This window comes from Ylistrum balloti, unplaced genomic scaffold (genome assembly GCF_031769215.1).
Source record: "Ylistrum balloti isolate Yb309-2 unplaced genomic scaffold, AGI_CSIRO_Ybal_v1 Utg370806, whole genome shotgun sequence".
Lineage (NCBI taxonomy): Eukaryota > Metazoa > Mollusca > Bivalvia > Pectinida > Pectinidae > Ylistrum > Ylistrum balloti.
In genome coordinates, this window is record NW_026782467.1 from 336108 (window position 1) to 363874 (window position 27767).

General features: G+C 39.0%; 2 protein-coding genes across 2 annotated transcripts in view; one reads left to right on the plus strand and one right to left on the minus strand.

Moving 5' to 3' along the window:
* LOC132558647 (uncharacterized) lies at window positions 1–3947 on the plus strand. The gene is made up of 4 exons (XM_060223243.1): window positions 1–46; window positions 2357–2501; window positions 3395–3576; window positions 3796–3947. Exons 1-4 carry the CDS (start codon window positions 1–3, stop codon window positions 3945–3947), a joined length of 525 nt encoding a protein of 174 aa, XP_060079226.1.
* Window positions 3948–9639: 5692 nt separating this feature from the next.
* LOC132558643 (adhesion G protein-coupled receptor A3-like) overlaps window positions 9640–27767 on the minus strand; it is a 96281-nt gene continuing 78153 nt past the window's right edge. The window contains exons 11-17 of the mRNA XM_060223239.1: window positions 21294–21492; window positions 20233–20334; window positions 19305–19405; window positions 18667–18803; window positions 17924–18109; window positions 17068–17247; window positions 9640–16789 (exon numbers count right to left, since the gene is read on the minus strand). Of these exons, the coding sequence (XP_060079222.1) occupies window positions 14554–16789; window positions 17068–17247; window positions 17924–18109; window positions 18667–18803; window positions 19305–19405; window positions 20233–20334; window positions 21294–21492 (3141 nt within the window). The 3' untranslated portion in view covers window positions 9640–14553. The remainder of the gene's footprint in view (window positions 16790–17067; window positions 17248–17923; window positions 18110–18666; window positions 18804–19304; window positions 19406–20232; window positions 20335–21293; window positions 21493–27767) is intronic.

Genomic DNA, 27767 nt, shown 5'->3' on the forward strand with positions numbered 1-27767 from the left:
ATGGCTAGCGTGTATATTCTGCTTATATTACTTTGTAATATTTTAGGTAAGTGACCCAGTGTTTAACTTTGTGGTGTTGATAATTATCTAAAATGTTTAAAAATTATAGATTGTAATATAAATAAAGCAGCATATTTAGTATATTTTTTGCCCTGGGTATTTCTATCCTTTGTTTACATTTGGTTTGTAAAATGGAGAACACGTTTTAACTTGTGTGTATTAGTGTTTGTTGGATTTTGATAAGACAATACTTAGTGCAAATCGATTACCTTAATGTTAACACGTTTGTTCCTTGGACCATCAGGATCCAAATCTGAACTTACTTGTTGTCAACTTTCATGTGTGTTTTTTTTCTCCACATGCACGTCCAAAGTTTTCGATACATGTTTTACGTGTCAGGAAAACAAAGACTACATACAAGGTTCCAAGAGATTATATTGATGAAGATATGCAAGTTATATAGTCATCATTACAACCTCACGAGGTGGATATATTTCTTTCCTTTGGAATGCTCTTCCGAATGCCCGATGCTTTTGTTCGTCAGTGTAACGCGGTTCCCATTTGAGAACGTGACATTACTTCCTTCCATTAACTTCGATTTGTACGGCGTCTGTTTTCGATGAAGCCGGAGACGCTTGACACATTTTTGGAAGTTTCCTTGATTTAAAATTTCAATTATGAAGAAACCTTCATTATTCTCGAACTCAGCAAAATGTGTTACAGAACTCATACGAGATAATATGAAACGGGTCCTGAGTTTTATACAAGGTAGCAACAGGGACACGTGTTACATATATCGTAAGAAGTAGTATAGACCGCATGGGTCCTGTTGTCATACCATATAACTTGCCCGTCAACAACAAGAAACAAATTGTTTTGTTTCAAAGGAATTGGCACTAATGAAAATATCGGTGAATGACGAAACTATCAGAGACAACTACCACCAAGCTGTAAGACAAATATGATTGTGATTTCACCATATTGTGAATTTTCAATCACTTATTTGATTTCGGTACTTAGATCTTGTTCCGTGAAAGATTTTGACAACTGAGAGATAAACTCACGGCACGATTTCGAGAGATACAGATTGATGAAGATTATGGGAAAGTTTTATGGTCTCCATCATGATCTCTTTGGGAAATATTGTAGTTTCTCGTGCGAATTGAAGCTTTCATGTGTTCTATGTTCGTATGTATGTCGGTTGATTTCGTTGTTGGTAACCTTAAATGTTGTCATTTGACGTCACTTTCTTGGATCGATCAAGGTTTACATAGAGTCGTTGATGAAGCAGGAGACGTTTACCCATCCGGAACACATGGTCTAATTCCCTTGATCCCCCACCCCAAAGATATCGGTGTAAACTTTGCACCTTCGAGATTGTAGATGGTAGACATCATGATTACTTGAGTCTTAGTCCTCGAGGTTTGTCGTAACCTGCATGTCTCATTAAAATTCGTTCGAATGGTAACACAGTTCAGGGTATTATAAATATGCACTTGCCTTTTTGTAATTATCAGATATACGACAATTTATTTGATAATGGCGCTTGAGCATCCCGAATCTAGATTTTGATATTTTGGGATTTCCTTGGTCACCTTTGGGTGTTACTGGCGAGTCCTGGAAAAAAACGAGGTTTAATTCATCATTTGGCTCTATTGTATCTAATTCTCTTTGAATGAAAATGTTGTATTCACTGGTGTGTCCTTCGTATATGTTATCAGAATCATAGTCCAATCTCAAAGTCAGTAAAATTAGGACAAAATATTAACTAAATAATACGCAGATTCTTGAAAAAATACAAGGAGTATAAAACCAGGTGTTCCGGGAAAGTAAACGTTTTCTACTTCATACACAACTCCAGTCATGTAAATCTTGGTCGATCAGAGTAAGTTATGTCACGTTTCCAAATGAAAACACGGTATGGTTAAAAACAACAACAACAACAACAAAACAGCGGAACCAGCGGGTATACTATAGAGCATCAACCAACCTCAACTTCATATCGCAAAAAATACCGTAAAACTTCCAAAACATTTCCGCCAGCTTCTCTCGAGACATTGCACTGTGAGCGTCTGTCAGCTGCATGATATTGAGAGCAAGTCCTTGAATGTCAAATCAATTGCAACATGTACACAGGGTACAGAAAATAGGAGCTTGCTCTCCAGAAACTGAAAATTTTCAGTAGGAAAATTAAAATCATTAAACTTATCATCAAACAGTAAGAAATTCTAAAATAAGAGTTTAAAACACTGATTAACTACAACAAAAGGTTGACTTATAGCCGATTATCTAAAATCTCAAATGGAGGACGTTATGTTTGTGTTATATTGGTCCTCTGTTATCCTGTACATTTCAGGTTGTGATGCAGGCGACTTCTGTTACCAGTATCTCACCTACTCCTACACCTACGGACAGGAGTACTACTCCTACTACGGCTATTGTGACGCAGGCTGCTGTGGTTATACAGTGTACCGAACATGCTGTCAGAACAAGAACAATGCGTAAGTGCGGTTAATATTTCTTTATTACACATATTGCTGTAGATAAAATTCATCAAAAACTGACAGGAGTGTGACATTCCACGGGACTGATAAACCCGAGGGTTGATAGACTGATATGGAATCTTTAATTTAAAAAAAAACCAAACAAACAAACAAACAAACAAAAAACAAAAACAAAAACAAAAAAAACAAACAAAAAATGACATTACATTTATGTCGAGTAGTGGTTCATTCGGTTTGTAAATAATGACAATATGTGTTTTAGGATCAAAATTCTAAAAATATCATTTACTTAGGTTTACATATATACGATTATCAATTCTCCCAGCGTCAGCCCGTGTAGTTCTTACAGGAAGGTCAGTGTTGTCACAATGACATCTACGGCGTCACATAAATGATCACGTAACTAGACGATGTTGTAGTTAAACAATATGCCGGTATATACGCAACAGTAATAATATCAACCAATGTGATCTTATCTTAGAGAAGTAACATGATCAACCAATATGACCTTATATTACCGAGGTAATATGATTAACCAATATGATAATATCTTAGAGAAGTAACATGTTCAACCAATATGACATTATCTTACCACGGTAATATGTTCAACCAATATGACCTTATCTTACCACGGTAATATGTTCAACCAATATGATCTTATCTTACCACGGTAATATGTTCAACCAATATGATCTTATCTTACCACGGTAATATGTTCAACCAATATGACCTTATCTTACCACGGTAATATGTTCAACCAATATGATATTATCTTACCACGGTAATATGTTCAACCAATATGACCTTATCTTAGAGAAGTAACATTATTAACCAATATGACCTTATCTTACCGAGGTTATATGATTAACCAATATGATCTTACCTTACAGAGGGATGATAGCCGGTATTGTGGTCGGTGTTCTCCTTTTCATCGGTGCTATTGTCATCATAGTCGTTTGTATTTACAAAAATTCAAAACCAATCGAACTGCCGACGGATAATGAAATTGAGGCCACTCCGTCGGAGTGTAGTGATATCGTGTGTAAGTACGTTATTCTTCTAGGCCATAGTGGTTGGTTTAGTAGCTTCAAGAGCTATGACGTGAATGAGTCGGACATGCGCAAGCAATAACATGAGGGAAAAGAAACTATCATTTAAAATATTTCGCTTACACAAACTTTACGTAAAATAAATTGACGCTTGAATTTTCTGGACACAGATGATGTCCCATTTGTAAGTTTTGATATGTGCTCTGTTTCACTCCTTCATTCCTTTACTTGGCTCGTTTCAGTAGGTGAGGATGGAGACGAACCTTTTCATCCCCCTCCCAATTCACTGGGAAGCAGTCCGCCATACGACACGATGGGACAAACCAATCCTGCCATGACGACAGAGGCGTCCGTTTCCCCACCACCTCCTTACACAGATGAAAATAGGTACTAGATTCAGAGACAAAATCCCATCAACTTGGTCAAATCTCTCCCTGTTTTATTTCTCGTCTCGAATCAAGCGGGATAGACTAGTGACAACGAACGGGATACCTATTCTGCGAAAGTGTCCGATATTCGATATCAATTTCTATATGGCCCTTCACTGTAGCCTATATACTACAGATACCTACTTTCACCGGTCAATTTCCTAGTGTTGCACATTTTCGTGAAGATTGTTTGAACACTGCTTTAAACACCATCAAGACATTTCTAGCTTCATGTGTTAGTTCATCAAATCAGCTGCAGTAAGTCAGCAGCTCTTCACACTCAGGAACATCTGCATCGTCGCGGTATTAACAAGCTGGTTTTGGATGATTTAAAGAATATGTTTGGATATTACGTTATTCTGATTGGTTCTCCACATAGATATAGTATTACGTCATATCGAGCACCACGATATAAAGATATTGGAACTGGTTTCCGGAATATAGAAAGAAATCGACATTGGCTGGCTATACTTGAACGACAATGTATCGTGACAAAGCAATTGGTAGGAAGTAGGACAGATAATCAGATGTTAGGAAAGTAAATGTAGCATTAACGTGTTAAAATGTCGTCGTGATATCAAACAAAAAGATTTTTTTTTTCAATGAAACATTAAAACACGTTCATGAAATTGTTATGTTTAATGGTTTTAGAAAAGGACTAATAAATAAAAAAAAAACACTTCGTGTTTGGTATGAAATTAATACACGTAAAAGTAAAAGCAAGCAACCGAATGATTCTGAAACATGAAAAGTGCCACTTGTGCGCCATGTTTTAGGGAATTAAATAACTGAAGGTTCCCATAGGAAATGCTGGATCTGCTGGAAAATGTCCTCAATCCTAGCCGAAACTTCTCCGTGATAGGTGTGGACAGGTGAGTTGTCCTGGTGAAGCCGAACTCTCTCCGTGATGTGTGTGGACAAGTGAGTTATCCTGGTGAAGCCGAACCCTCTCCGTGATTGGTGTGGACAGGTGAGTTGTCCTGGTGAAGCCGAACCCTCTCCGTGATGGGTGTGGACAGGTGAGTTGTCCCGGTGAAGCCGAACCCTCCCACAAATTGGTGTGGACAGATGAGTTGTCTTGGTGAAGCCGAACTCTCTCCATGATTGGTGTGGACAAGTGAGTTATCCTGGTGAAGCCGAACCCTCACACAAATTGGTGTGGACAGGTGAGTTGTCTTGGTGAAGCCGAACCCTCTCCGTGATGGGTATGGACAGGTGAGTTGTCCCGGTGAAGCCGAACCCTCTCCGTGATGGGTATGGACAAGTGAGTTATCCTGGTGAAGCCGAACCCTCTCCGTGATGGGTGTGGACAGGTGAGTTGTCCTGGTGAAGCCGAATCCTCTCCGTGATAGGTATGGACAGGAGAGTTATCCTGGTGAAGCCGAACCCTCTCCGTGATAGGTATGGACAGGAGAGTTGTCTTGGTGAAGCCGAACTCTCTCCGTGATGTGTGTGGACAAGTGAGTTGTCCCGGTGAAGCCGAACCCTCTCCGTGATGGGTATGGACAGGTGAGTTGTCCTGGTGAAGCCGAACCCTCTCCGTGATGGGTATGGACAGGTGAGTTGTCCCGGTGAAGCCGAACCCTCTCCGTGATGGGTATGGACAAGTGAGTTATCCTGGTGAAGCCGAACCCTCTCCGTGATGGGTGTGGACAGGTGAGTTGTCCTGGTGAAGCCGAACCCTCTCCGTGATGGGTATGGACAGGTGAGTTGTCCCGGTGAAGCCGAACCCTCCCACAAATTGGTGTGGACAGATGAGTTGTCTTGGTGAAGCCGAACTCTCTCCATGATTGGTGTGGACAAGTGAGTTATCCTGGTGAAGCCGAACCCTCACACAAATTGGTGTGGACAGGTGAGTTGTCTTGGTGAAGCCGAACCCTCTCCGTGATGGGTATGGACAGGTGAGTTGTCCCGGTGAAGCCGAACCCTCTCCGTGATGGGTATGGACAAGTGAGTTATCCTGGTGAAGCCGAACCCTCTCCGTGATGGGTGTGGACAGGTGAGTTGTCCTGGTGAAGCCGAACCCTCTCCGTGATGGGTATGGACAGGTGAGTTGTCCCGGTGAAGCCGAACCCTCCCACAAATTGGTGTGGACAGATGAGTTGTCTTGGTGAAGCCGAACTCTCTCCATGATTGGTGTGGACAAGTGAGTTATCCTGGTGAAGCCGAACCCTCTCCGTGATGGGTGTGGACAGGTGAGTTGTCCTGGTGAAGCCGAACCCTCTCCGTGATTGGTGTGGACAGGTGAGTTGTCCTGGTGAAGCCGAACTCTCTCCGTGATGGGTATGGACAGGAGAGTTGTCTTGGTGAAGCCGAACCCTCTCCGTGATGGGTGTGGACAGGTGAGTTGTCCTGGTGAAGCCGAACCCTCTCCGTGATGGGTGTGGACAGGTGAGTTGTCCTGGTGAAGCCGAACCCTCTCCGTGATTGGTGTGGACAGGTGAGTTGTCCTGGTGAAGCCGAACTCTCTCCGTGATGGGTATGGACAGGAGAGTTGTCTTGGTGAAGCCGAACTCTCTCCGTGATGGGTGTGGACAGGTGAGTTGTCCTGGTGAAGCCGAACCCTCTCCGTGATGGGTATGGACAGGAGAGTTGTCTTGGTGAAGCCGAATCCTCTCCGTGATGGGTATGGACAGGAGAGTTGTCTTGGTGAAGCCGAACCCTCTCACACATTGGTGTGGACAGGTGAGTTGTCCTGGTGAAGCCGAATCCTCTCCGTGATGGGTGTGGACAGGTGAGTTGTCCTGGTGAAGCCGAATCCTCTCCGTGATGGGTGTGGACAGGAGAGTTGTCTTGGTGAAGCCGAATCCTCTCACACATTGGTGTGGACAAGTGAGTTATCCTGGTGAAGCCGAACCCTCTCCGTGATTGGTGTGGACAGGTGAGTTGTCTTGGTGAAGCCGAATCCTCTCACACATTGGTGTGGACAAGTGAGTTATCCTGGTGAAGCCGAACTCTCTCCGTGATGTGTGTGGACAAGTGAGTTATCCTGGTGAAGCCGAACCCTCTCCGTGATGGGTGTGGACAGGTGAGTTGTCCTGGTGAAGCCGAACCCTCTCCGTGATTGGTGTGGACAGGTGAGTTGTCCTGGTGAAGCCGAACTCTCTCCGTGATGTGTGTGGACAAGTGAGTTATCCTGGTGAAGCCGAACCCTCTCCGTGATGGGTGTGGACAGGTGAGTTGTCCTGGTGAAGCCGAACTCTCTCCGTGATTGGTGTGGACAGGTGAGTTGTCCTGGTGAAGCCGAACCCTCTCCGTGATGAGTATAGACAGGTGAGTTGTCCTGGTGAAGCCGAACCCTCTCCGTGATTGGTGTGGACAGGTGAGTTGTCCTGGTGAAGCCGAATCCTCTCCGTGATAGGTATGGACAGGAGAGTTATCCTGGTGAAGCCGAACCCTCTCCGTGATAGGTATGGACAGGAGAGTTGTCTTGGTGAAGCCGAATCCTCTCCGTGATAGGTATGGACAGGAGAGTTATCCTGGTGAAGCCGAATCCTCTCCGTGATGGGTATGGAAAGGAGAGTTGTCCTGGTGAAGCTGAACCCTCTCCGTGATGGGTATGGAAAGGAGAGTTGTCCTGGTGAAGCCGAACCCTCTCCGTGATGGGTATGGACAGGAGAGTTGTCCTGGTGAAGCTGAACCCTCTCCGTGATGGGTATGGACAGGAGAGTTGTCCTGGTGAAGCCGAACCCTCTCCGTGATGGGTATGGACAGGAGAGTTGTCCTGGTGAAGCCGAACCCTCTCCGTGATGGGTATGGACAGGAGAGTTGTCCTGGTGAAGCCGAACCCTCTCCGTGATGAGTATAGACAGGTGAGTTGTCCTGGTGAAGCCGAACCCTCTCCGTGATTGGTGTGGACAGGTGAGTTGTCCTGGTGAAGCCGAATCCTCTCCGTGATAGGTATGGACAGGAGAGTTATCCTGGTGAAGCCGAACCCTCTCCGTGATAGGTATGGACAGGAGAGTTGTCTTGGTGAAGCCGAATCCTCTCCGTGATAGGTATGGACAGGAGAGTTATCCTGGTGAAGCCGAATCCTCTCCGTGATGGGTATGGAAAGGAGAGTTGTCCTGGTGAAGCTGAACCCTCTCCGTGATGGGTATGGAAAGGAGAGTTGTCCTGGTGAAGCCGAACCCTCTCCGTGATGGGTATGGACAGGAGAGTTGTCCTGGTGAAGCTGAACCCTCTCCGTGATGGGTATGGACAGGAGAGTTGTCCTGGTGAAGCCGAACCCTCTCCGTGATGGGTGTGGACAAGTGAATTATCCTGGTGAAGCCAAACCCTCTCCGTGATGGGTGTGGACAAGTGAATTATCCTGGTGAAGCCGAACCCTCTCCGTGATGGGTGTGGACAAGTGAATTATCCTGGTGAAGCCGAACCCTCTCCGTGATGGGTGTGGACAAGTGAATTATCCTGGTGAAGCCGAACCCTCTCCGTGATGGGTGTGGACAAGTGAATTATCCTGGTGAAGCCGAACCCTCTCCGTGATGGGTATGGACAGAAGAGTTATCCTGGTGAAGCCGAACCCTCTCACACATTGGTGTGGACAAGTGAGTTATCCTGGTGAAGCCGAACCCTCTCCGTGATGGGTGTGGACATGTGAGTTTTCTCATGGAGCTGAACCCTCTCCTTGAATGACTTTCGCAGTAGTCTAGCGTAATATTTCTCATGAATTGATGCCCCATGGGCATGTGAACTGATTTCCTGAAATATGGTTGGCATAACCTTCTTACTTGACATCGTGGCTTTGAACTTGTGTGATTCCATGCCATGGATTCCTCTCGGGCCTTGAGCTAATCTAATCCTAAATCTATAAATAGATTCCAGCCCCCATCCCTTCTACAGATGAAGCTTCTCCCAAGCAATGGTAATAAATATGAATGTTGTTATCCTTCAGTAGCTTGTCATAATGTACGCTGTATATGGATCCAAATGAAAGGCCTGCTGCTATTACAAACTCACAAACTAGTAATACTTTGGTTTTCCTCATTAGTTTGTGTGGTGTTAAGAGTTTTTCGGACTTGTATTGATTGAAAGCTGTCCTCACCCAACGTTTGATATTTACAAAAGAAGGGGAAGACTCCTCATAAATTATTTCTCTTCAACCAATTTGGCAGCTTGACCGTCCGGAAACCTATGACCGCTCCATACTCACTTTTGTCAGTTTTACAAACTCCTTAGAGGCATGTAATACTAAGTAGACCCCACCAAGTGCATTTACTAACAGGACGTGTACATCGCGAAGTGGACACCATATTTAAGTTCATTAACAACCTATAACAGTCACGGCAGGGAGAACCTGCATGCAAAATGGATAGAGATGACTTTCTAAGACATTCTAGAATAAAGGGACGTGGCATTTAAGTAGTCACGACTCATCCTATCTCGTTAAGGACACTAATAATGATTGGAAATGTATCCTCCATACTCCAAGGGTTACAATCACTTTCGCTCTCTGCACTGTTGGAACATGACCAATTTAGTAAATGCATTTGGTGGGATCTATTCCTGCCAAGAAAAATTTTGAAAGAACATTAGATATCAAAATGCCTTCTAAGTAATGGAGACGGGATGAGCCCGGTCTGAGAATCTCTCAGGTGACCGGTAGTTCCTTTCATCCCTGTACTGATTCTACTTCAATAATCATAACAAACCAAGAAGTTGTATCATTAAAAATTTATTTATCATATTTGTCACAAAAAGTATAATGACAATACAAAAAAGATTCATGTATAAACTCGACAGATTTTATGATAAAGTTTGTATATATATAAACATCACATGGCACAACACAAGGGAGACAACCTCCATCACATTTCTTCCTCCTTTCCCAATTACACAATCTTTCACTCGTTAATTTTATATCCTTCACTGAAATGTATCTTTTATGAAATAGACCTTAAATCACTAAATCTAAGGATTTCACATTTTCCTTACAGAAATTCTATGGCAAAAACTCAAATCTTGGTTATTCTGACTCCAGAAAAAAGCTCATGGAGAGGTATCAAAACTGTAATTTGGCCAACTTTCTTTTGGTCATTTTCATTGAAATGTAAAACAATTACATGAACAAAATGAATTGTACAGGCCTTCATGTCAGGAAGTGTTTGAGTGTAAGACATGCAAAGTATGCTGTAGTAAATTGTTGCATTTTCAACAAAACAATTCTGGGGTTTGTAAGATATAAATATATAGCAAAATTATAATTTAAGATTTACTGGTTTTATTTACAGAATTGGAGGGTATTTTACAACACAATGACCTGTACCGAGGTCATTTCACACAATCGTATTGTTCTCCTGGCAGTTTACTCCAAAGCCAACACAAACAAATTGTTTGGTGTTGGCCTCAAATATCACACACTTGAAGCAAACAAGGACCACATAATTGTTGGATGTTGGCCTTGAATTTTCACATGATTATACTGATGCCAACCTCAACTTTTTGCTTGATTCTGGCCTCAACCTATTACACACTTATATTGAGGCCAACACCAGAAAATTGTTGGATGTTGGTCACAAACGTCACACTTATATTGAGGCCAACACCAGAAAATTGTTGGATGTTGGTTACAAATGTCCATTACCCTATCACCTACAATGGATTACATACTTGTAACAAGGCCATCGCTGACTAATTGTTTGGTGTAGAGGAAAAGACATTCAAAATATATCCTGCCCCTGGAATATCAAATATATTTTAGGAGGAGTATTAAAGGTGTAAACCAATCAAAACACTAGATCTCTTTGTCCAAACATCTTGTATAAGGACAATATAAATGCATCAGATTAGCAGCAACTTATTAAATACTTGTATCTGAAATTTCTTAAACAACTTTAAACAGCAAACATTGAAAGCCTTTATTTATTAAAACGTTCTCAAAACATTGATTACGCAGAGTAAAACAGAAGTAGATCAAACATTATGATGATAAAGAATGTTGGTCACTACTGGTCTTAAGTCTACACACAAACAGTTTTTCAATAATGGCCTTATTGCATTTCACTTACATGATATAAAGAAATACACTGTACAAGTATATACAGCTGTGATGTTCCTGGTACACCTACCAGATATCTTACACATCGTTCACATACATCACTTACATAAAAACTTCATTTTCACTTGACAAGCACACGTTTTTCTGTGATTAAAGCTTTTCTGTGTCTATTTAATTCTGAAATAATCCTGACTCAGTGTATTATCTCTTACTGACCTACTAACTGGCATGATTATCATACTGTTGCTGAATCATTTAATATAATAGAAGAAATTAAATTTTCATGTAAATTGACTTAAAATCTTCAAACTTTCCCATCTGTACTTTGTAAAATGATCAGCTAAAACCTTGCCAAATGAAAATATTGACAAAATTTTATAAAAATTCTCTAGACACCCATACCTCTCCTTATCACTGACTGACAGTTAAAAAACAAAGAAAATCCAACATTCAATAAATATCGAAGATGTAGTGCCATTTCTTTTCAAACCTTTTAATTTTTCATCATGTTTTTTCTGACAACAACTACAGCCATTTGAATTATCATAAATGATGGGAAAATATTAAAATAAAAAAAAATACATTAGATAATTCTGAACAAAGTTGATTGTAGATCTTACCCTTATCGATGAAATAACAAAAATTGCAATCACCTTAAGCTTTACATAAAACACCAGTTAAACAAACAAATGCTATGATTTTGACCTGGGCCATACAGAAAGTAAATTTCACACTGCTGTTTTTTACTATCTATAAAATGAAAAACCATCCTTAAGTATTGACCTAAGCCATCCAAGGATGAATCGACCAACCCCAGGGGATATTTTATCAATGGCCTTACACTTGGTCATATCCAAAAACTGCAACATGATGATGCAAGAAGACAATGTTCAAACTTTGAAAAAAACTTTCAACTCAATTGCTTACACAAATTTGAGAAAAGTACCATGTTTATTATAATACATAAAGTAATGCTTACAGTTAGATTTAAAGCTGTGCAGTTTAAATGCTTATGTTACAAGTTAAGTACTATTCTCTCTGGTAATTTCTGTATCCCTTTAACAAATTCTGCTAATACATGAAATGAATACTGTGTAATATCAACTTAGATGAAATAAAGCACTTTTTTTAGCAAACCATAAGCACCACATAATCACAAAACTGTTTTGGTTTAATAGGAAACATTTGTAGACAATGATTACAGGTTGAAGTATTTGTAGTAAATTTAACATCATTATTAGAAATGTTTAAAACACTAATGCTTACATTGTGTGACAATGCATTAAAAACAAAACAATTTAGACTGAAAAATGGAAAACCATGAAAAATCAAAGACTGAACGGACTAAAAAGTACTTAAAATCCATCAGTAAAAACAGGTAATGTATGACCAGTTGTCTAATGTAAAATATGTTTTACAAGAAATAAAACATGTATTGTTATAGATGATAAAACATTTAAAGCTTTTGAAAGATCTTAGCACCAACACTTTCACAACGGAATATCTATATCGTGCACTGAGATAAAGCCGATATCAGCACCACTGACCAGGTAAACACTCCTAACTTTACATTGTCTGTGACCAGGTAAACATTCCCAACTATACACTGTCTGCTTTTATCTAGGTTCTAGTACCAGGTTTTATATATAAAACCAGGGGCACTAACTCATGAAAAGTACCAGGTTAGACATATGATAAAACCAGGGGCACTAACTCATGAAAAGTACCAGGTTTTATATATGATAAAACCTGGGGCACTAACTCGTGAAAAGTACCAGGTTTAATATATGATAAAACCAGGGGCAATAACCCATGAAAAGTACCAGGTTTTATATACGATAAAACCTGGGGCACTAACCCATGAAAAAGGTGTAACTAGGTGACAGAGTCTCCCCAAATTCTTCTTGAAGTGGTGATGAAAAATAGCAGGTTTTTACCTTGATGAACCTTCAATTCTTTTGTTTTTTGTTTTTTTTTGAGAGTTTTTCTCTTATTTTTTAAACATGTCTTTTGAACATCGTTAACAAATGATACATACAGTTATGGATTTGATGCTACAACAAATAATTGCCTATCCTCCTTCTAAGCATGAGAGTAAAAGAATTAGGTTTTAAATATGTCTTAATAATGCTAAATGTTTGATACTGTATGAAAAGACTTTCCTTCATTCATAAACTTTTTGTACTCCACTAATTTGAACTTTGTTAAGTCATAATTTTAAATGTAAAATGCAATTTTCAGAGGGTCACACTAACAAAGTTTTGTTTCTTCAAAAGTCTGTAGAAGAGCAACAGATTTATAACAAAAAAAAACAGAACAAAAAAAGAACTGCAGGAAATATGAACACTAGAACTGTTAATGGTGTGAAGAATGTCACTTAGCAAACAGAAATTGTAATGCTGTTAAAGATTATATTTACATTTTGTATTTTTTTTTAACCTAATTTGACAAAGTCGGTCAGAATATATATACTGGTATATATAAAATCTTCTGTGTCACTTGGCAGTTTATTTTGCTTTTCACATGATTTCATATACATTTAGAAAGAAACAGTTTCCAAAAAACTATCCATAATACAGTGAACAAAAATATCTAAAATCATAAACACATGTAGATTTGATATTTAAGTCAGACTGTCTGAAGATTCAGTCCAAACATCCTTCTGTAGCAGCAACAGAACACATTGTAACTAGAATTAGCTGAGGTAGAGAAGAAAAAACTTGTACAAAATGGTAAAATATAGCCAGCTAGGTCTTCAATTTGCCCGTGTTATCATGCTTGCTCAAAAGATATTTTTGCACAGACAGCCAATCCGATACACAGACACACACAAATACTTACAAACTCACTGACACGTGGACTTTTTGTGGACACAGGTATTCGAAGCCAGACCCACAGACTCAAGGACACATGGACTTTATAGACACAGTTACTCAAAGCAGACAAACAGGCTCATTGACACATGGACTTCATAGACACAGTTACTCAAAGCAGACTCACAGACTCAAGGACACAGACTTTATAGACACAGTTACTCAAAGCAGACTCACAGACTCAAGGACAAAGACTTTATAGACACATTTACTCAAAGCAGACTCACAGACCCAAGGACACACAGACTTTATAGACACAGTTACTCAAAGCAGACTCACAGACTCATTGATACATGGACCCTATGGACACAGGTACACAGACTTATGGACACAAACACACAAAAACTCTTAATAAGAAAAATGTAATTACCAAGTTCTGGAAAATCAATGCACTCAGAATTTGACAGAAGTATGATTGCTAATTTAATAGAATTTCTGTTAGCATTGATACTTCAGTCAAAGTTTCTCACTCAACTACACATGGTCAAAAAAATGAATACACAATCTATAAAATCAAAGTTCTGTCTTTAAAATCATGTCATACAATCATATTAAAAATATGTATTATGTGTAATAAATACAAACATTTTTGTTCATCTCTTTCAAAAAAAAATGAAGACTTTGGCAACTAACATAAAATGAGATGACATCAAATTTACACAACTAATTGCTGAAATAAATAATGCTGGGGAGCCCTCCTGGCTACACACTGGTCTCTTTCTTGTTTTTGTTTTTGTCCTGCATCACCCAAATATCGTCAAGTCCCTCACTGTCACTGCTGGAGCTAGAATCCTCCATTAGTTGAGGAAATGCCCCATGTTTCCGTTGGAGCTTTTGCCGAACCCTGTCATGATAGTGGTAATTGACATAAGCATATGGTATCATTTTAGGACGAGGTGTACCCTCCCACTCAGCAGACGAAGAATGCTGCTTTTTGGCACTTTGTTTATGATGTTTTGAATGACGATGTTGTGGGTCATGTGACCGATGTCGTCTTCGATGAGATGCTTGAGATGTTGGTTCTGAGTTGTGATCAGAGTCATTGCCACGACTCCTGCGGACATGTATCTGACTATCAGAATCATGTGTGGTGAAGACTTTGGTATTATTACACAAGTCAGAAGTCACAGGGGATTTGTTATGGGGAGGCAGTGGTGGGGGGGACTGTGTATGATTTAGATCCTGCACTGCCTTTTTATTATTATCACTAGGGATCCTCTGATGAACTTCCTGAAGGAACGATTGTTCATGTTTACGTTGGATCCTTCCACTTGTATCAGAACTATACCCTCCTGAGGACGACCTCGCACGAGAGAAATGGTAGGCCGGAGGAGGGCGCTCCGATGTTATATGTTCATCCACTGAGCCATACTGTTTATATGTACAGCCCACTTGTTGTTGTTGTGGACTGATGCGTGACAATGGGTCATACCCTGGCGCAGCCTGATTATTATTATGATTATTATTCAAGTAATTATTTGTCACTTGCATGCCCCATTGTTTTTCACGAGGGCATACATCACTTATCTGACTTTGACCATCAAAGTCTCTGAGACGAGGCACAGAGCCATTCCGCATCATATAATCCTGTGTAGGACTAGTAGAAGTAGCGTTATTCTGAGGTGTGGGATTTTTGCCCTGCTTTGGTAGAGTGTTGTTACGAGGGGCTACAGGAGTAAAAGCACTGGGGTATGGCCGCATACCCAGAGAGCAGGCACTGGGTGATCTCCCATGGGCAGGGGCAACCTGTGATCCCGTATAAGATACTGTGCTACAGCATGGACTTGTAGTTACTGTGATTGGTGACACAGACCCACCGACAGGCGGGATTATATTACGGTCCAGCGGCAACATGGAGAACTTTGGTATAAGTCCACTGGAGCCCTTTATGGCTGGCAGTAGAAGCTGAGTAGGATAGAGATTCTGCTGAGACAATGGCAGTGATGAAGCCGGAGGAGACACTCCGTTTGATCTGCCATTAATCCCATTAGGCTGAATTTGTATCTCTATACTCATAAGTGTGTTGATGTCACTGGTATTTCCACGGTGATTGGCCTCCGAGCCAGAGAAGTAATCAGTACCACTACCATTTAAATCCTTAGTCATTTCTTTTGTTATAAGCTTTGAATGATGACGTTGTCTATCCCAAAATTTCTTTGCAATGCCATTTTGTTTAGGATTATAGAAACTTGGCACATTGTTAGGGTCTGGGGGCCCTGTTACAGAGCTCTCCCTATCACTGAGAAATGGCGGGGCAGGGATTAGATTGATATTGGATTGTTTCACAGGTCCGTCTGTCACCTCCTGTGTTATGTTGTAGTTCTTGTTCTCCATGTCTACATCATTGTTGGCATGAACCACATGACCATTTGACAGAGCAACATGATTACTTCCTTGATAATTTACATCATACACAGGATTTTGATCACAGAAGAAAAATCGCCTCCAACTAGAACATGAATCCTTCCTTGTCAGACAGAAATACACCAACATAAATATTCCAAATGCACTGCTTGTAAGTCCATACAAATAACTAAATATAAGCTCCTGATGGGGGATTATACTCTTGAAAGGTTGCGCAACAGCAAATCCTGCACATGTGTAAAATAATATGTACAGGAACAACATGGCTACCACAGCGTAGAGTTGTGTTATTGGTTGACGCTCCATATCCATGACACTTGATGCAATTGATTCCGTGTCCTCCTCTGGTGGTCGTCGTGTGCTGGTGAGTGCCTGTATCTCTGTGGTACCATCATCAGGACTTTGTGTTAGTTCGATGTCATTCACCTCTTCTGTATTGTCTGTCTCATTCAGGTTATTGGTCGTCTTGTGAATCACTCGGGAAATTCTCAGGAAAAATATTAAGTTGAATACCACCAGTAATCCTGTCGGACTGTAAAATGCTCCAATACTTGGATCCCAGGACAGGAAACAGCTGTGGAAGGCAGATAACATACCATTTATCAATGTCAATTTTTGGACAAAGATACAAAACATTGAATGAAGCATTACATTTTTTTCTTTCTCCTTTTTTTCTTCTATAGTAAATACATGTACATTCTATTTTCACAGCATAAGACTTTCTTAAATGTAACTTTGGATACTTTTAAATATGTTGTAGGAAATATCATCTGGTAGAACAAATAATAAAACCGATAAAATATGAAAAACTACAGGGAATATCTGTTGATTTTATTGTATGTGTATACTTACTAATCAGGCTCTGAGTAATGGTCAATGCTGACAGCCACAGTGATGCCGCACACAATGAGTGGCACTCCCCAGGCCAAAAGGTAGAAGCGTAACATTGGTTTTGGGGGTAAAGGCATGGCTACTGGTTCTGGGGGTGGGGCCGGTGGCTTGTTTACTTTATTGAACTTTTTAAGCATATTGCTGCAAAACAAAAACAAAAAAAAGATGAAGTTTTGTTTAGGCAGAATACAAATCAATTGAGCACATTGGCACAACTCTGGTGTCATTCATCAGAGAATTGACTTCAGAGAAATGTCACAATGAACAAGGTTCAATTGTATCCTGTTTTGTTTGTAGCTGCACTCATTCTAACAAATATCCAGCAAATATTTCAAGCTAACTCATGAGTTTTAACTACACTTCTATCAGAACAGCACCTTTAGTTTACATCCATTAAAGATTTATAATGAATTTATTGTAAAAAGATTGAACCCCTTATCTTTTCTACAATAAATACTGTTTTCACTTAATTTTAGTGAAAATAAATGCAATTGGATTACCTCCCCTATCACATCATGTAGTTTATATTTAAAACCTTTGTATCTTGTTCACCACTCAATTTTCATGAAAGATAAATTTTACACCAACAGCATCAATTCCAGGACCTTGGAATATTGTAGTTGATATAAGTGGCTTTAATCAAAATAATATAAAGAATGAAAAATAAAAAAGAAAGAAATACAAGGATTTATAGGAATGTCTTGTTCATTTGATTTAATTATAAGTAGTACAATGGAATTGAGAGATTTCCCCTCTCTACTGCAGTTGGCTTAACACTACTGGTATTTCAGCCAGGTAGCCATGTCTAATATCTTACTATGAAGTGACTGTGATCCAGAACATGGCGACCAGGGTGAGGTAGTGGATGCCGACGCCCACAATCTGACAGGCGAGGTGGTGATCTGTACGTTTCACTCCCATGGTAAAGCCGATCAGTAGTAACAGAATACTGATACAGATGTTGATCACAGAGTGTTTCAGCTTTTTAGGCACGTTGATAAACCTACAGAATCAAACAGAGACAATTATGGATAGAGTTGATACACAACCACACAACAATGAATTACAACAGATCTAGAGTTACTGAGGACTTCAGGGAACCTGACATTATTTCAAAAAGCTTTAAGTTTGACCTCTGACCCTCTAATTTTAATAGATGATCATAGATGTGGTATAACAGGTTACAATAATGTGTGTTAATACAAGCTAAACCATTGTTGAAGGAGTCGGGAGATATTTTATACACAAAGGTTTTTGCTACAGATGAAGGCATTGATGGAAGGAAAATATTACAATACATCCTATAAAGTTGGGGTATCATACATATGCCTGTGAAAAAAAAAAGCCCAGTAGAGTAAATGTGTTTGTTTACTACTAAACAATCCTGTTGAAACAATTAATTAGCTTACCTGAAGCAGGAAACATAGATGATGATGACAACCATGAGACGTAAACCTTACCTGACGCGGGAGGTGCAGGTGATGACTATAACAATGAGACAGATAACTCACCTGAAGCAGGAGACATTGGCAACAATGACAACCATGAAACATATCTTACCTGAAGCAGGAGACATAGGTGATGATGACAGCCATGAGACAGATGAGACAGATACAGCTGCCTACATAGACAGGGTAGGGTAGCAGGTGTAAAGTCCCCGACATCATCCCCCTGTCTAACTCACTAGAGCTATTCACCTGGTGACACAAAAATATTTCCTCATATAGGTTGGCACACAGCAAACAACCTCACATAGGTAGCCAGACAGCAAATGTATTGTTACATCCAATTTTACTCTGCTAAATGTTCTGACAAATTCACTTTTTTTTTTTTATAAAATCAATTTTCTACAGAATAACACATTATGGCAATAACACTGATCTATTCTAACATTACGTTATCCATATCATTAATATCTATATAATTAGCAATATAACCACAGCTTTATAAGACGCTAATGACCATTATATGTCAGTCTACGACATTTATGCTGTAGTTACTGATCAGGTGATCCTGTCACTAATCCTCGCATCAGAAATATATTTTTAGGAAGTGATTATCATTACATTCACTGTTAACACATTTCATTCTCATCAACACTAGTAAATGACAATCTATCTGTGGCCAAGACCTATAACCCAGAATCCTGGACTATTACAATAACTTCATGAGTACTGTGTATTAACTTTATAACTTACCTCCAGGATGGTGAAGATGGAGAGATGGAAGCAGTGAACGACAGTCACATTTGGGTCCGGAATGATCTGACAGCCGTCTGTCCTCCAGTCGCCATAGCCACCTACAACAATATAATACAATTATTACCTAAGACCAGCAAATGTAAAAGACATATCAGATTTCAGGCTTATCCTTAATTACAGGAAACATTGGCTTCAATGTCCCAGTATATCACCACCAGACTACAAATGTGTGTATACTAACGATTGACATCAAGGTCCCATTAGGGCCCCACCAGACTACAAATGTGTGTATACTAACCATTGACATCAAGGTCCCATTAGGGCACTACCAGACTACAAATGGGTCTATACTGACCATTGACCTCAAAGTCCCATTAGGGCCCCACCAGACTACAAATGTGTGTATACTAACCATTGACATCAAAGTCCCATTAGGACACTACCAGACTACAAATGGGTCCATACTAACCATTGGCCTCAAAGTCCCATTAGGACACTACCAGACTACAAATGGGTCCATACTAACCATTGGCCTCAAAGTCCCATTAGGACACTACCAGACTACAAATGGGTCCATACTAACCATTGGCCTCAAAGTCCCATTAGGACACTACCAGACTACAAATGGGTCTATACTGACCATTGGCCTCAAAGTCCCATTAGGGCCCCACCAGACTACAAATGTGTGTATACTAACCATTGACATCAAAGTCCCATTAGGACACTACCAGACTACAAATGGGTCCATACTAACCATTGACATCAAGGTCCCATTAGGGCACTACCAGACTACAAATGGGTCTATACTGACCATTGACCTCAAAGTCCCATTAGGGCCCCACCAGACTACAAATGTGTGTATACTAACCATTGACATCAAAGCCCCATTAGGACACTACCAGACTACAAATGGGTCCATACTAACCATTGGCCTCAAAGTCCCAGTAAGCTGCCACTAGATTCTTAGATGGCCGCTGTGTTTTGAAGTAGAGGACAATTGGTTCTGTCAGGTTCTTGATAGGGGTAGCTGTAAAGTTAAACAAAATTATTTCAGTTCTGTATATCATATCACAGTATCACATATGATAACTATCTCCTTCTTAATATGCAAACTAAGGTAGAAGAGGTAATTAAAAATTCAAATTCCAACAAATACAAATTATTGTTGCTTGGAAGACCAATATCAAAAATGATGTTCTGTAATCTGAAGTTATTAATTGTGCAACAGCTAAATAATATAAAAAAGTTACAAGAATCTTACCTGAAGCTACAGGTAAATATCACTAGAAGCTACATGTAAGTCTTATTGGAAGCTACAGGTAAATCTTACTGGAAGCTAGAGGTTAATCTAACTGGAAGTTACAGGTAAATATTACTGGAAGCTACAGGTAAATATTACTGGAAGATATTGGTTAATATTATTGGAAACTACAGGTAAATATTACGTGAAGATACAGGTAAATATTACGTGAAGATACAGGTAAATATTACGTGAAGATACAGGTAAATATTACTGGAAGCTACAGGTAAATATTAATGGAAGCTATTGGTTAATATTATTGGAAACTACAGGTAAATATTACGTGAAGATACAGGTAAATATTACTGGAAGCTACAGGTAAATATTAATGGAAGCTATTGGTTAATATTATTGGAAACTACAGGTAAATATTACGTGAAGATACAGGTAAATATTACTGGAAGCTACAGGTAAATATTAATGGAAGCTATTGGTTAATATTATTGGAAACTACAGGTAAATATTACGTGAAGCTACAGGTAAATATTACTGGAAGCTAGGGGTAAATATTAATGGAAGCTTTTGGTAAATATTATTGGAAACTACAGGTAAATCTTACAGGAAGCTACAGGTAAATATTACTGGAAGCTACAGGTAAATCTTACTGGAAGCTACAGGTAAATATCCAGGTAAATTACATTGAAAGTAACAGGTAAATCTTATTGATACACCTGCGATAGACTTACAGACATTAGCAGAGAGTACACTGGAGACAATGGCTATTCGGGAATGGTTCCCAATAGCAGGATCATCATGGAATGGTGTAGTAATGGGGAAGAGTTTTGTCTCCTTGTACAGTATAAACTGGAGGTGGAGTGTATCACTGTCCAGCTCTCCACTGCTGTTTAGGAGTGATCGTGGCAACTGAATGGATCCCTGAAGATTCTGTCAAATACAAAAAGAAAATACACCATGTAGAGAATACCTAGAGGTCAATACTAGTCATTATCATCTACAGATTCTGAAGATATCAGGATAGTAATGTGTGTCCCCAACAAATCACTTGCTGGAGATATTGCTGAGGACGATATGTGTCCCAAGAAATCGTACTGTCAACTTACACTGTATACTTAGTACTAATAATGATATTTTCCTATAGAGAACTAATTACTTTTACTCCTTTAGCTTTGTAGTAAAAGTTTAGAGCTAATTCCTGGTGTCTCCAGGGGACTGATAAATTCCAGGGTTACTTAGGATTTATAGATTTATAGCTCATAAAAATATTCTTTATTTCCTTACAAACTTACTGGTGAGACTTTAAATCTTTCAAACCTTGGACTTGAAGTCATTTTTTACTCAGGTTTTATAAGGTACCTTGGATTTCTTCATATTTTACAGTCCTACTAATAATGTGTATTCTGCTGTCTAAAATTTGCATATCTTTTTTATCTCGATGGTTTATTAATAGAGAAACATTATCACTTACTCTAAGTGAGTGCTTGAGGAAATAGATAAGGCCAGATAAAAGTGGCTACTACATAATGAGCTCTGTTGGTTCTATATCAGTTCTCCACCCATGTCGGAATGTTATCAAAGATAGTATTGTAACTCCAAAACATCAATACTAGCAAACCCTCCCACATCACCTAAACACCAATACTAACAATCCCTCTCACATACTCACAAACCATCTCACACTACCAAAACACCAATACTAACAATCCCTCTCACATACTCACAAACCATCTCACACTACCAAAACACCAATACTAACAATCCCTCTCACATACTCACAAACCATCTCACAATACCAAAACACCAATATTAACAATCCCTCTCACATACTCGCAAACCCTCTCACACCATCGAAACACCAATACTAACAATCCCTATCACATATTCGCAAACCCTCTCACACCACCAAAACACCAATATTAACAATCCCTCTCACATACTCGCAAACCCTGTCACACCACCGAAACACCAATACTAACAAACCCTCTCACATACTCGCAAACCCTCTCACACCACCGAAACACCAATACTAACAAACCCTCTCACATACTCGCAAACCCTCTCACACCACCGAAACACCCATATTAACAATCCCTCTCACATACTTGCAAACCCTCTCACACCACCGAAACACCATTACTAACTATCCCTCTCACATACTCGCAAACCCTATCACACCACACAAATACTTACTCGCAAACCCTCTCACACCACCGAAACACCAATACTAATAATTCCTCTCACATACTCGCAAACTCTCTCACTTCACCGAAACACCAATACTAACCCTCTCACACCACACAAATACTGATACTCCCAATCCCTCTCACATCCTCCAAACACAAAAACAAGCAAACCCCCTAACATCACACAAACTCCCAATTCTTCTCAAACCATACAAATACTGATACTCTCAATGCCCCTAACATCATCCTATCTGTACCTTTGAATAAAATCCTGAAATGGTAGCAGGTATCTTATGTAAATTGTATATTTAGAAATATGTGTCTGCGACAAAAAGTAAAGTTGTGATATATCTAGTTTAAGTGAAATCATCTGCACTCCCCAGGCCCTCATAACATCAGTCACAAATACCAATGAAGATATCAGAAGTAAAAATACCCACAATCCTCAAAACTTAAAACTAAAGTCACAAAAACCAATACAGACACTCCACAGATAACCAGAGATTCTCTTCTTTCATATTTTTGCTGAAACATCATCATCTATCTAGGAAGGTATACTGTTATCATCTATACTGACTTGCTGTCGGGAAGATTTCTCCCTTACTTATTTTGAATTCTGGAATCTAATGTGATTGTAAAGAGATACTTTTTGAATTCCTTCTCTGTAGAGTACAAACTGTCTGTATGGCTCAAAATCATTTGATATAATAAGATTTTTAATAATTAATAACTATTTATAACATTCTAATATATAATACAAATTTCAAAGAAAAAAACATGAGACTCTGAATTTATTATTATTTTTTGTATATTGCCAGTTTTTAAAAGTACATTGTTTCCCCCCCCCCCCCCCCCCCCCCCCCCCCGAGCATTTTAATCTGATCTTATCTGGTTCATTATAACAAATCTAATTTTCTTTGGATTATTCATAAGTACTCTTTCAGCACCAGAGAAGAAACAACTATGATAAAAATAAATGAAAATCTTAAAATATGCTGTGGTAAAGTTCCACTTACACATGGGATGTACTATTCTGCTCTTTTTCTAGCTTGTTAAACACCCTCACTAACAATCCTTCCATCATGCCAGTACCTATTTCTACAGCTGGGTAGACTAGGATGATTGAGATACAGTATATAGTTGACAAAAAAAAAAATACAAACAGCAGGAACCCATCCTATCACTGATCTACACCAACTCCTAAATTGATGAGATTTGTTTTTAATTTACATTCAAATTAGAATCTGAGGTACAGTATGAAGTAAACCTTAACATGCCTGGGTGGTCCCGGAAGTATGTATGTACCCCAAGTACAGTCTCACTGATATACTCTCATCTGGTCGTGTCAAACAGCCGCAGCCTCACATTTCACTGTTTACTTATCACATGCCTCTAACTGATATACATGTGCCTTATATTTTCAGAGAGAAAAAAACCCACCTGTAACTTAAGTAACTCAAATTTGTTGGGATATACATGTACATCATGAGCATGTGTTGTAATCAAAACATCCGACATGTATTGTAAATAATATCTATAACATAAATTGTTGGTAATATGTCTGCTTTAGCTATAGTAATACATCAGTAAAATTGTCAGGTCTTTAGAGATGACAGGCAAGTCATCAGTTTTACTGACATGTTGGCCAAGCACACCAACTGATCCTACAGTACCTGTAGTAAACCCTGTGACAGAGGTATCAATTTTATAAAGAGCTGATACAATGTGCACCAGGCTTGTTAAAGGAGGTGACTGTACACAGGTATATATACAGGAAGTGCTTATCTCTAGCAGTAACCATCATAAAATGTAATATCTAAGGATGGACCTAATGATAAACATTATCAGTTAAACATACAACTTTATAATCATCGCTAGGGTTATGGTTAAATGTGGGATAATCTTAATTAAGTATACCTATCAACATATATATATATATGTTTAAAGTATTGAAGCTCGAGGTGAAAAATATCTCAACATCCCCATACTTTATAGCAACACATTGATAAACAGGTCTGTGGTTTGTAGACTAGAAACAAGTTTTGTACAGAAATCACACTGCTTCTTCTTTCTTTAGAAAACTTTACACAGTTTCTTACATAGAAAGCATGATATTGCGTAGAAATACAGGCTTAAAATCTCAAGTACTGGGGTTGTGAAAGACCTGCACAGCACTTAACATGCTGACAACATCAAAATTGCCAGGTAATGTAAAAAGTTTGTAAGATGACATTTAAATCAGAAAGTTGGTGGAGTTTTCCTTCCCACCAACCACCTGACTGCTCCCAGTCAGACGAGTCTATATTATAGGCCCCTAAAATCTAAGGTTAAAGTCAGTGTCCTCTAGCTTCACATATACCTCTAATTCATTTCAAATGTAACTGATGCACAGTATAATATATAATTCTTGGTATACAAATCTGTGGAAATATATCCACTGATCCTCTGGGATCACAGGTTAAAATAATACATTACCCTGCTCGGGTATGGCCATTTCAATAATAGAATAGTTAATAATAAGACCTGAACATTTTTCTAAACTACTACTGCTACTGCTAAATAAATAGGACTTATTGTTAATGGTAAAAGGTCCTACAATTTAACCAAAGTGAAATGAACAGAGTGGGGAAATGAAAATATATTGACTAATCTGCATCTGAAATTGAATAAAATATTCATCCTCAGTTTGAAGATAAGATTTTTACAATATCAAAACATGAAGTATGTTTGTAATACAATGAGGCGATAACAAATACAAGTCCTACAGATACGTGCTATTGGGACAGGAAATACCATGTGAAGATGGCCAGCACCTCTACCACTGAGGCCAAACACAACAGATAAGTCTATCTTATCTCAAAACCTATCACCACATAAACACACTAGGGAGGCTGACCTCTGACCCAAGAAAACAGGGATGCTGACCTATAACCCAAGAAACAGGGACACTGAACTCTGACCAAGAAAATAGAATGACCTCCAAAAAAAAAAAAAACTGAGAGTGACCTCTGACCTAAGAATATCTTCCAAGTAGTGGTGCTGACTTCTGATTCAAGTTTCAATTTAGGAAGAAAAGAGACAATGACCTGTTATTCAACAATACACGAAGTTAACCTCTCACCCGGGGAAACAGAGAGGCTGACAACTGACCTCTGACCCAGGAAATAGAGAGGCTGACAACTGACCTCTGACCCAGGAAACAGAGAGGCTAATAACTGACCTCTGACCCAGGAAACAGGGAAGCTGACAAATGACTGAGGAAGACTAACATTTGATTCAGAAATCGGTTGGATGCGAAGCAGATTTTATGCCACAAACATTGAAGCTGATCTATAGCTGACCAAACATTCATTCCAGATCAACCATGTATATAATTTTGAATAAAGGTATGAAAATTTCAACACTAGATATAAAATATTTGGAAAAAGAAGGCACAAGCTGTCTTTTCATAAGCTTGCACTCTTTCTTTAAAAATATTTTGATCTCTAATATGAGCTTATGAAGATATATGTCCACAGAATATTCACTTACAAGTGTCCATACTTTCCACATCTGACCAACCTTACCTGTCAAAGGTGACCAGGCCCATCTGTTGCCTTCTGAGAGGTGTGTACAGGTATGCTAAATCCTACAGCCTTATCCCAGGGTACGGGGTTACATCGTATGTCAAGTAAGGCACATTCAGAATCACAAACTCATTCAACAAATTCCCAGTACTCACCGCGGTGGAAACAAACAGCAGTAGAGCACGAACACATGTACAAATATCCCTGCAGGTTCAATACTATAATCACTTAGGTCAGTTTACAGCACATTGGTGTCAAATTTATCCGAGGTCACTGGTCCGCGCCCCTTTTTACTGGAGATTTTAACAATAGATGTGATTCCATAGATGGATGGTAGCATGTGTGAGCCCTGTACAGGCCACTCGTAACTCCTTAATGACATGTAAACAGTAATATTTTTGCACTCAGACCTTGGGGGCCAAAACAGGTCGAGTCAGTGGTTCCCTCTTAATGGCTGTGTTATCAAAGTCCTAGAGCTTCCACTGAGGAGCTGGTATTTCCTTGGCTCCTCCGAATACCTAGGCTACCAGGCTCATGGCCACATGACCAATTTTTCGATTTTTCTTATCTGATTTTTAAAGTCTACTCAAGTAAATTTGAAATTGTCTTTTATCATATCTTAAGCAGCTGGAGAGTAGTTCTACAACAAATTTGCCGATATTTGCCGTTAGTACAGGTTATTCATGTTTCCATGGAAATGATTTTTCTGCAGCTGAAGCAAATTCTTGCTGTGATTAAAAAGCTAGCAGGTTCCCTTTTAACTAGACTTGTAACATAATCTAAAATGTGTTATAACATTGGGTTATGTAACTTTGGACATTAGAGCGACAGAGTTCAAATTTCCACAATGTGTCATACTTCTTTCATGAATGTTCTCATAACAAATGCAGCATGTTCATGTAATTCACTTGAAAGTTTATGAGATAAATTTAATGTAATTACACTATTTATCTGATAAGGCTTGTAATGCTTAATACTACCAAATTATTACATGATTTTCTGAAATTAGATGAGATATCCACAGATGAAGTGAGGATCAGTTTGATCAAGTATAACCTACAGAGATATGTGAGAATCTCTGAACATTGATGGCTTTAGAGATACTGTTCATGTCTTTACAAGAAAATATCTTTAAATCTAAATTCTATACCAAGAAAATATCTTAGAAATATTTGATGTTTACATATAAGACATTTCTTAACAAGGATATAATGTCTAACTTCCTTTATCCTTTATTACAGATACATTGTATAAAGTGATCTGACAGTGATATTTCACAGAATGCCTTACATCAGGAATTTTTTTCACAGGTATCTAATTCCAAATTTGCATGTTTTCTTCCTTTTATTGTAAACACACAAGTAATACAACTATAGAGCTGAGGTACCTACAGACACCTGTAATACATCTATAGAGCTGAGGTACCTACAGACACCTGTAATACATCTATAGA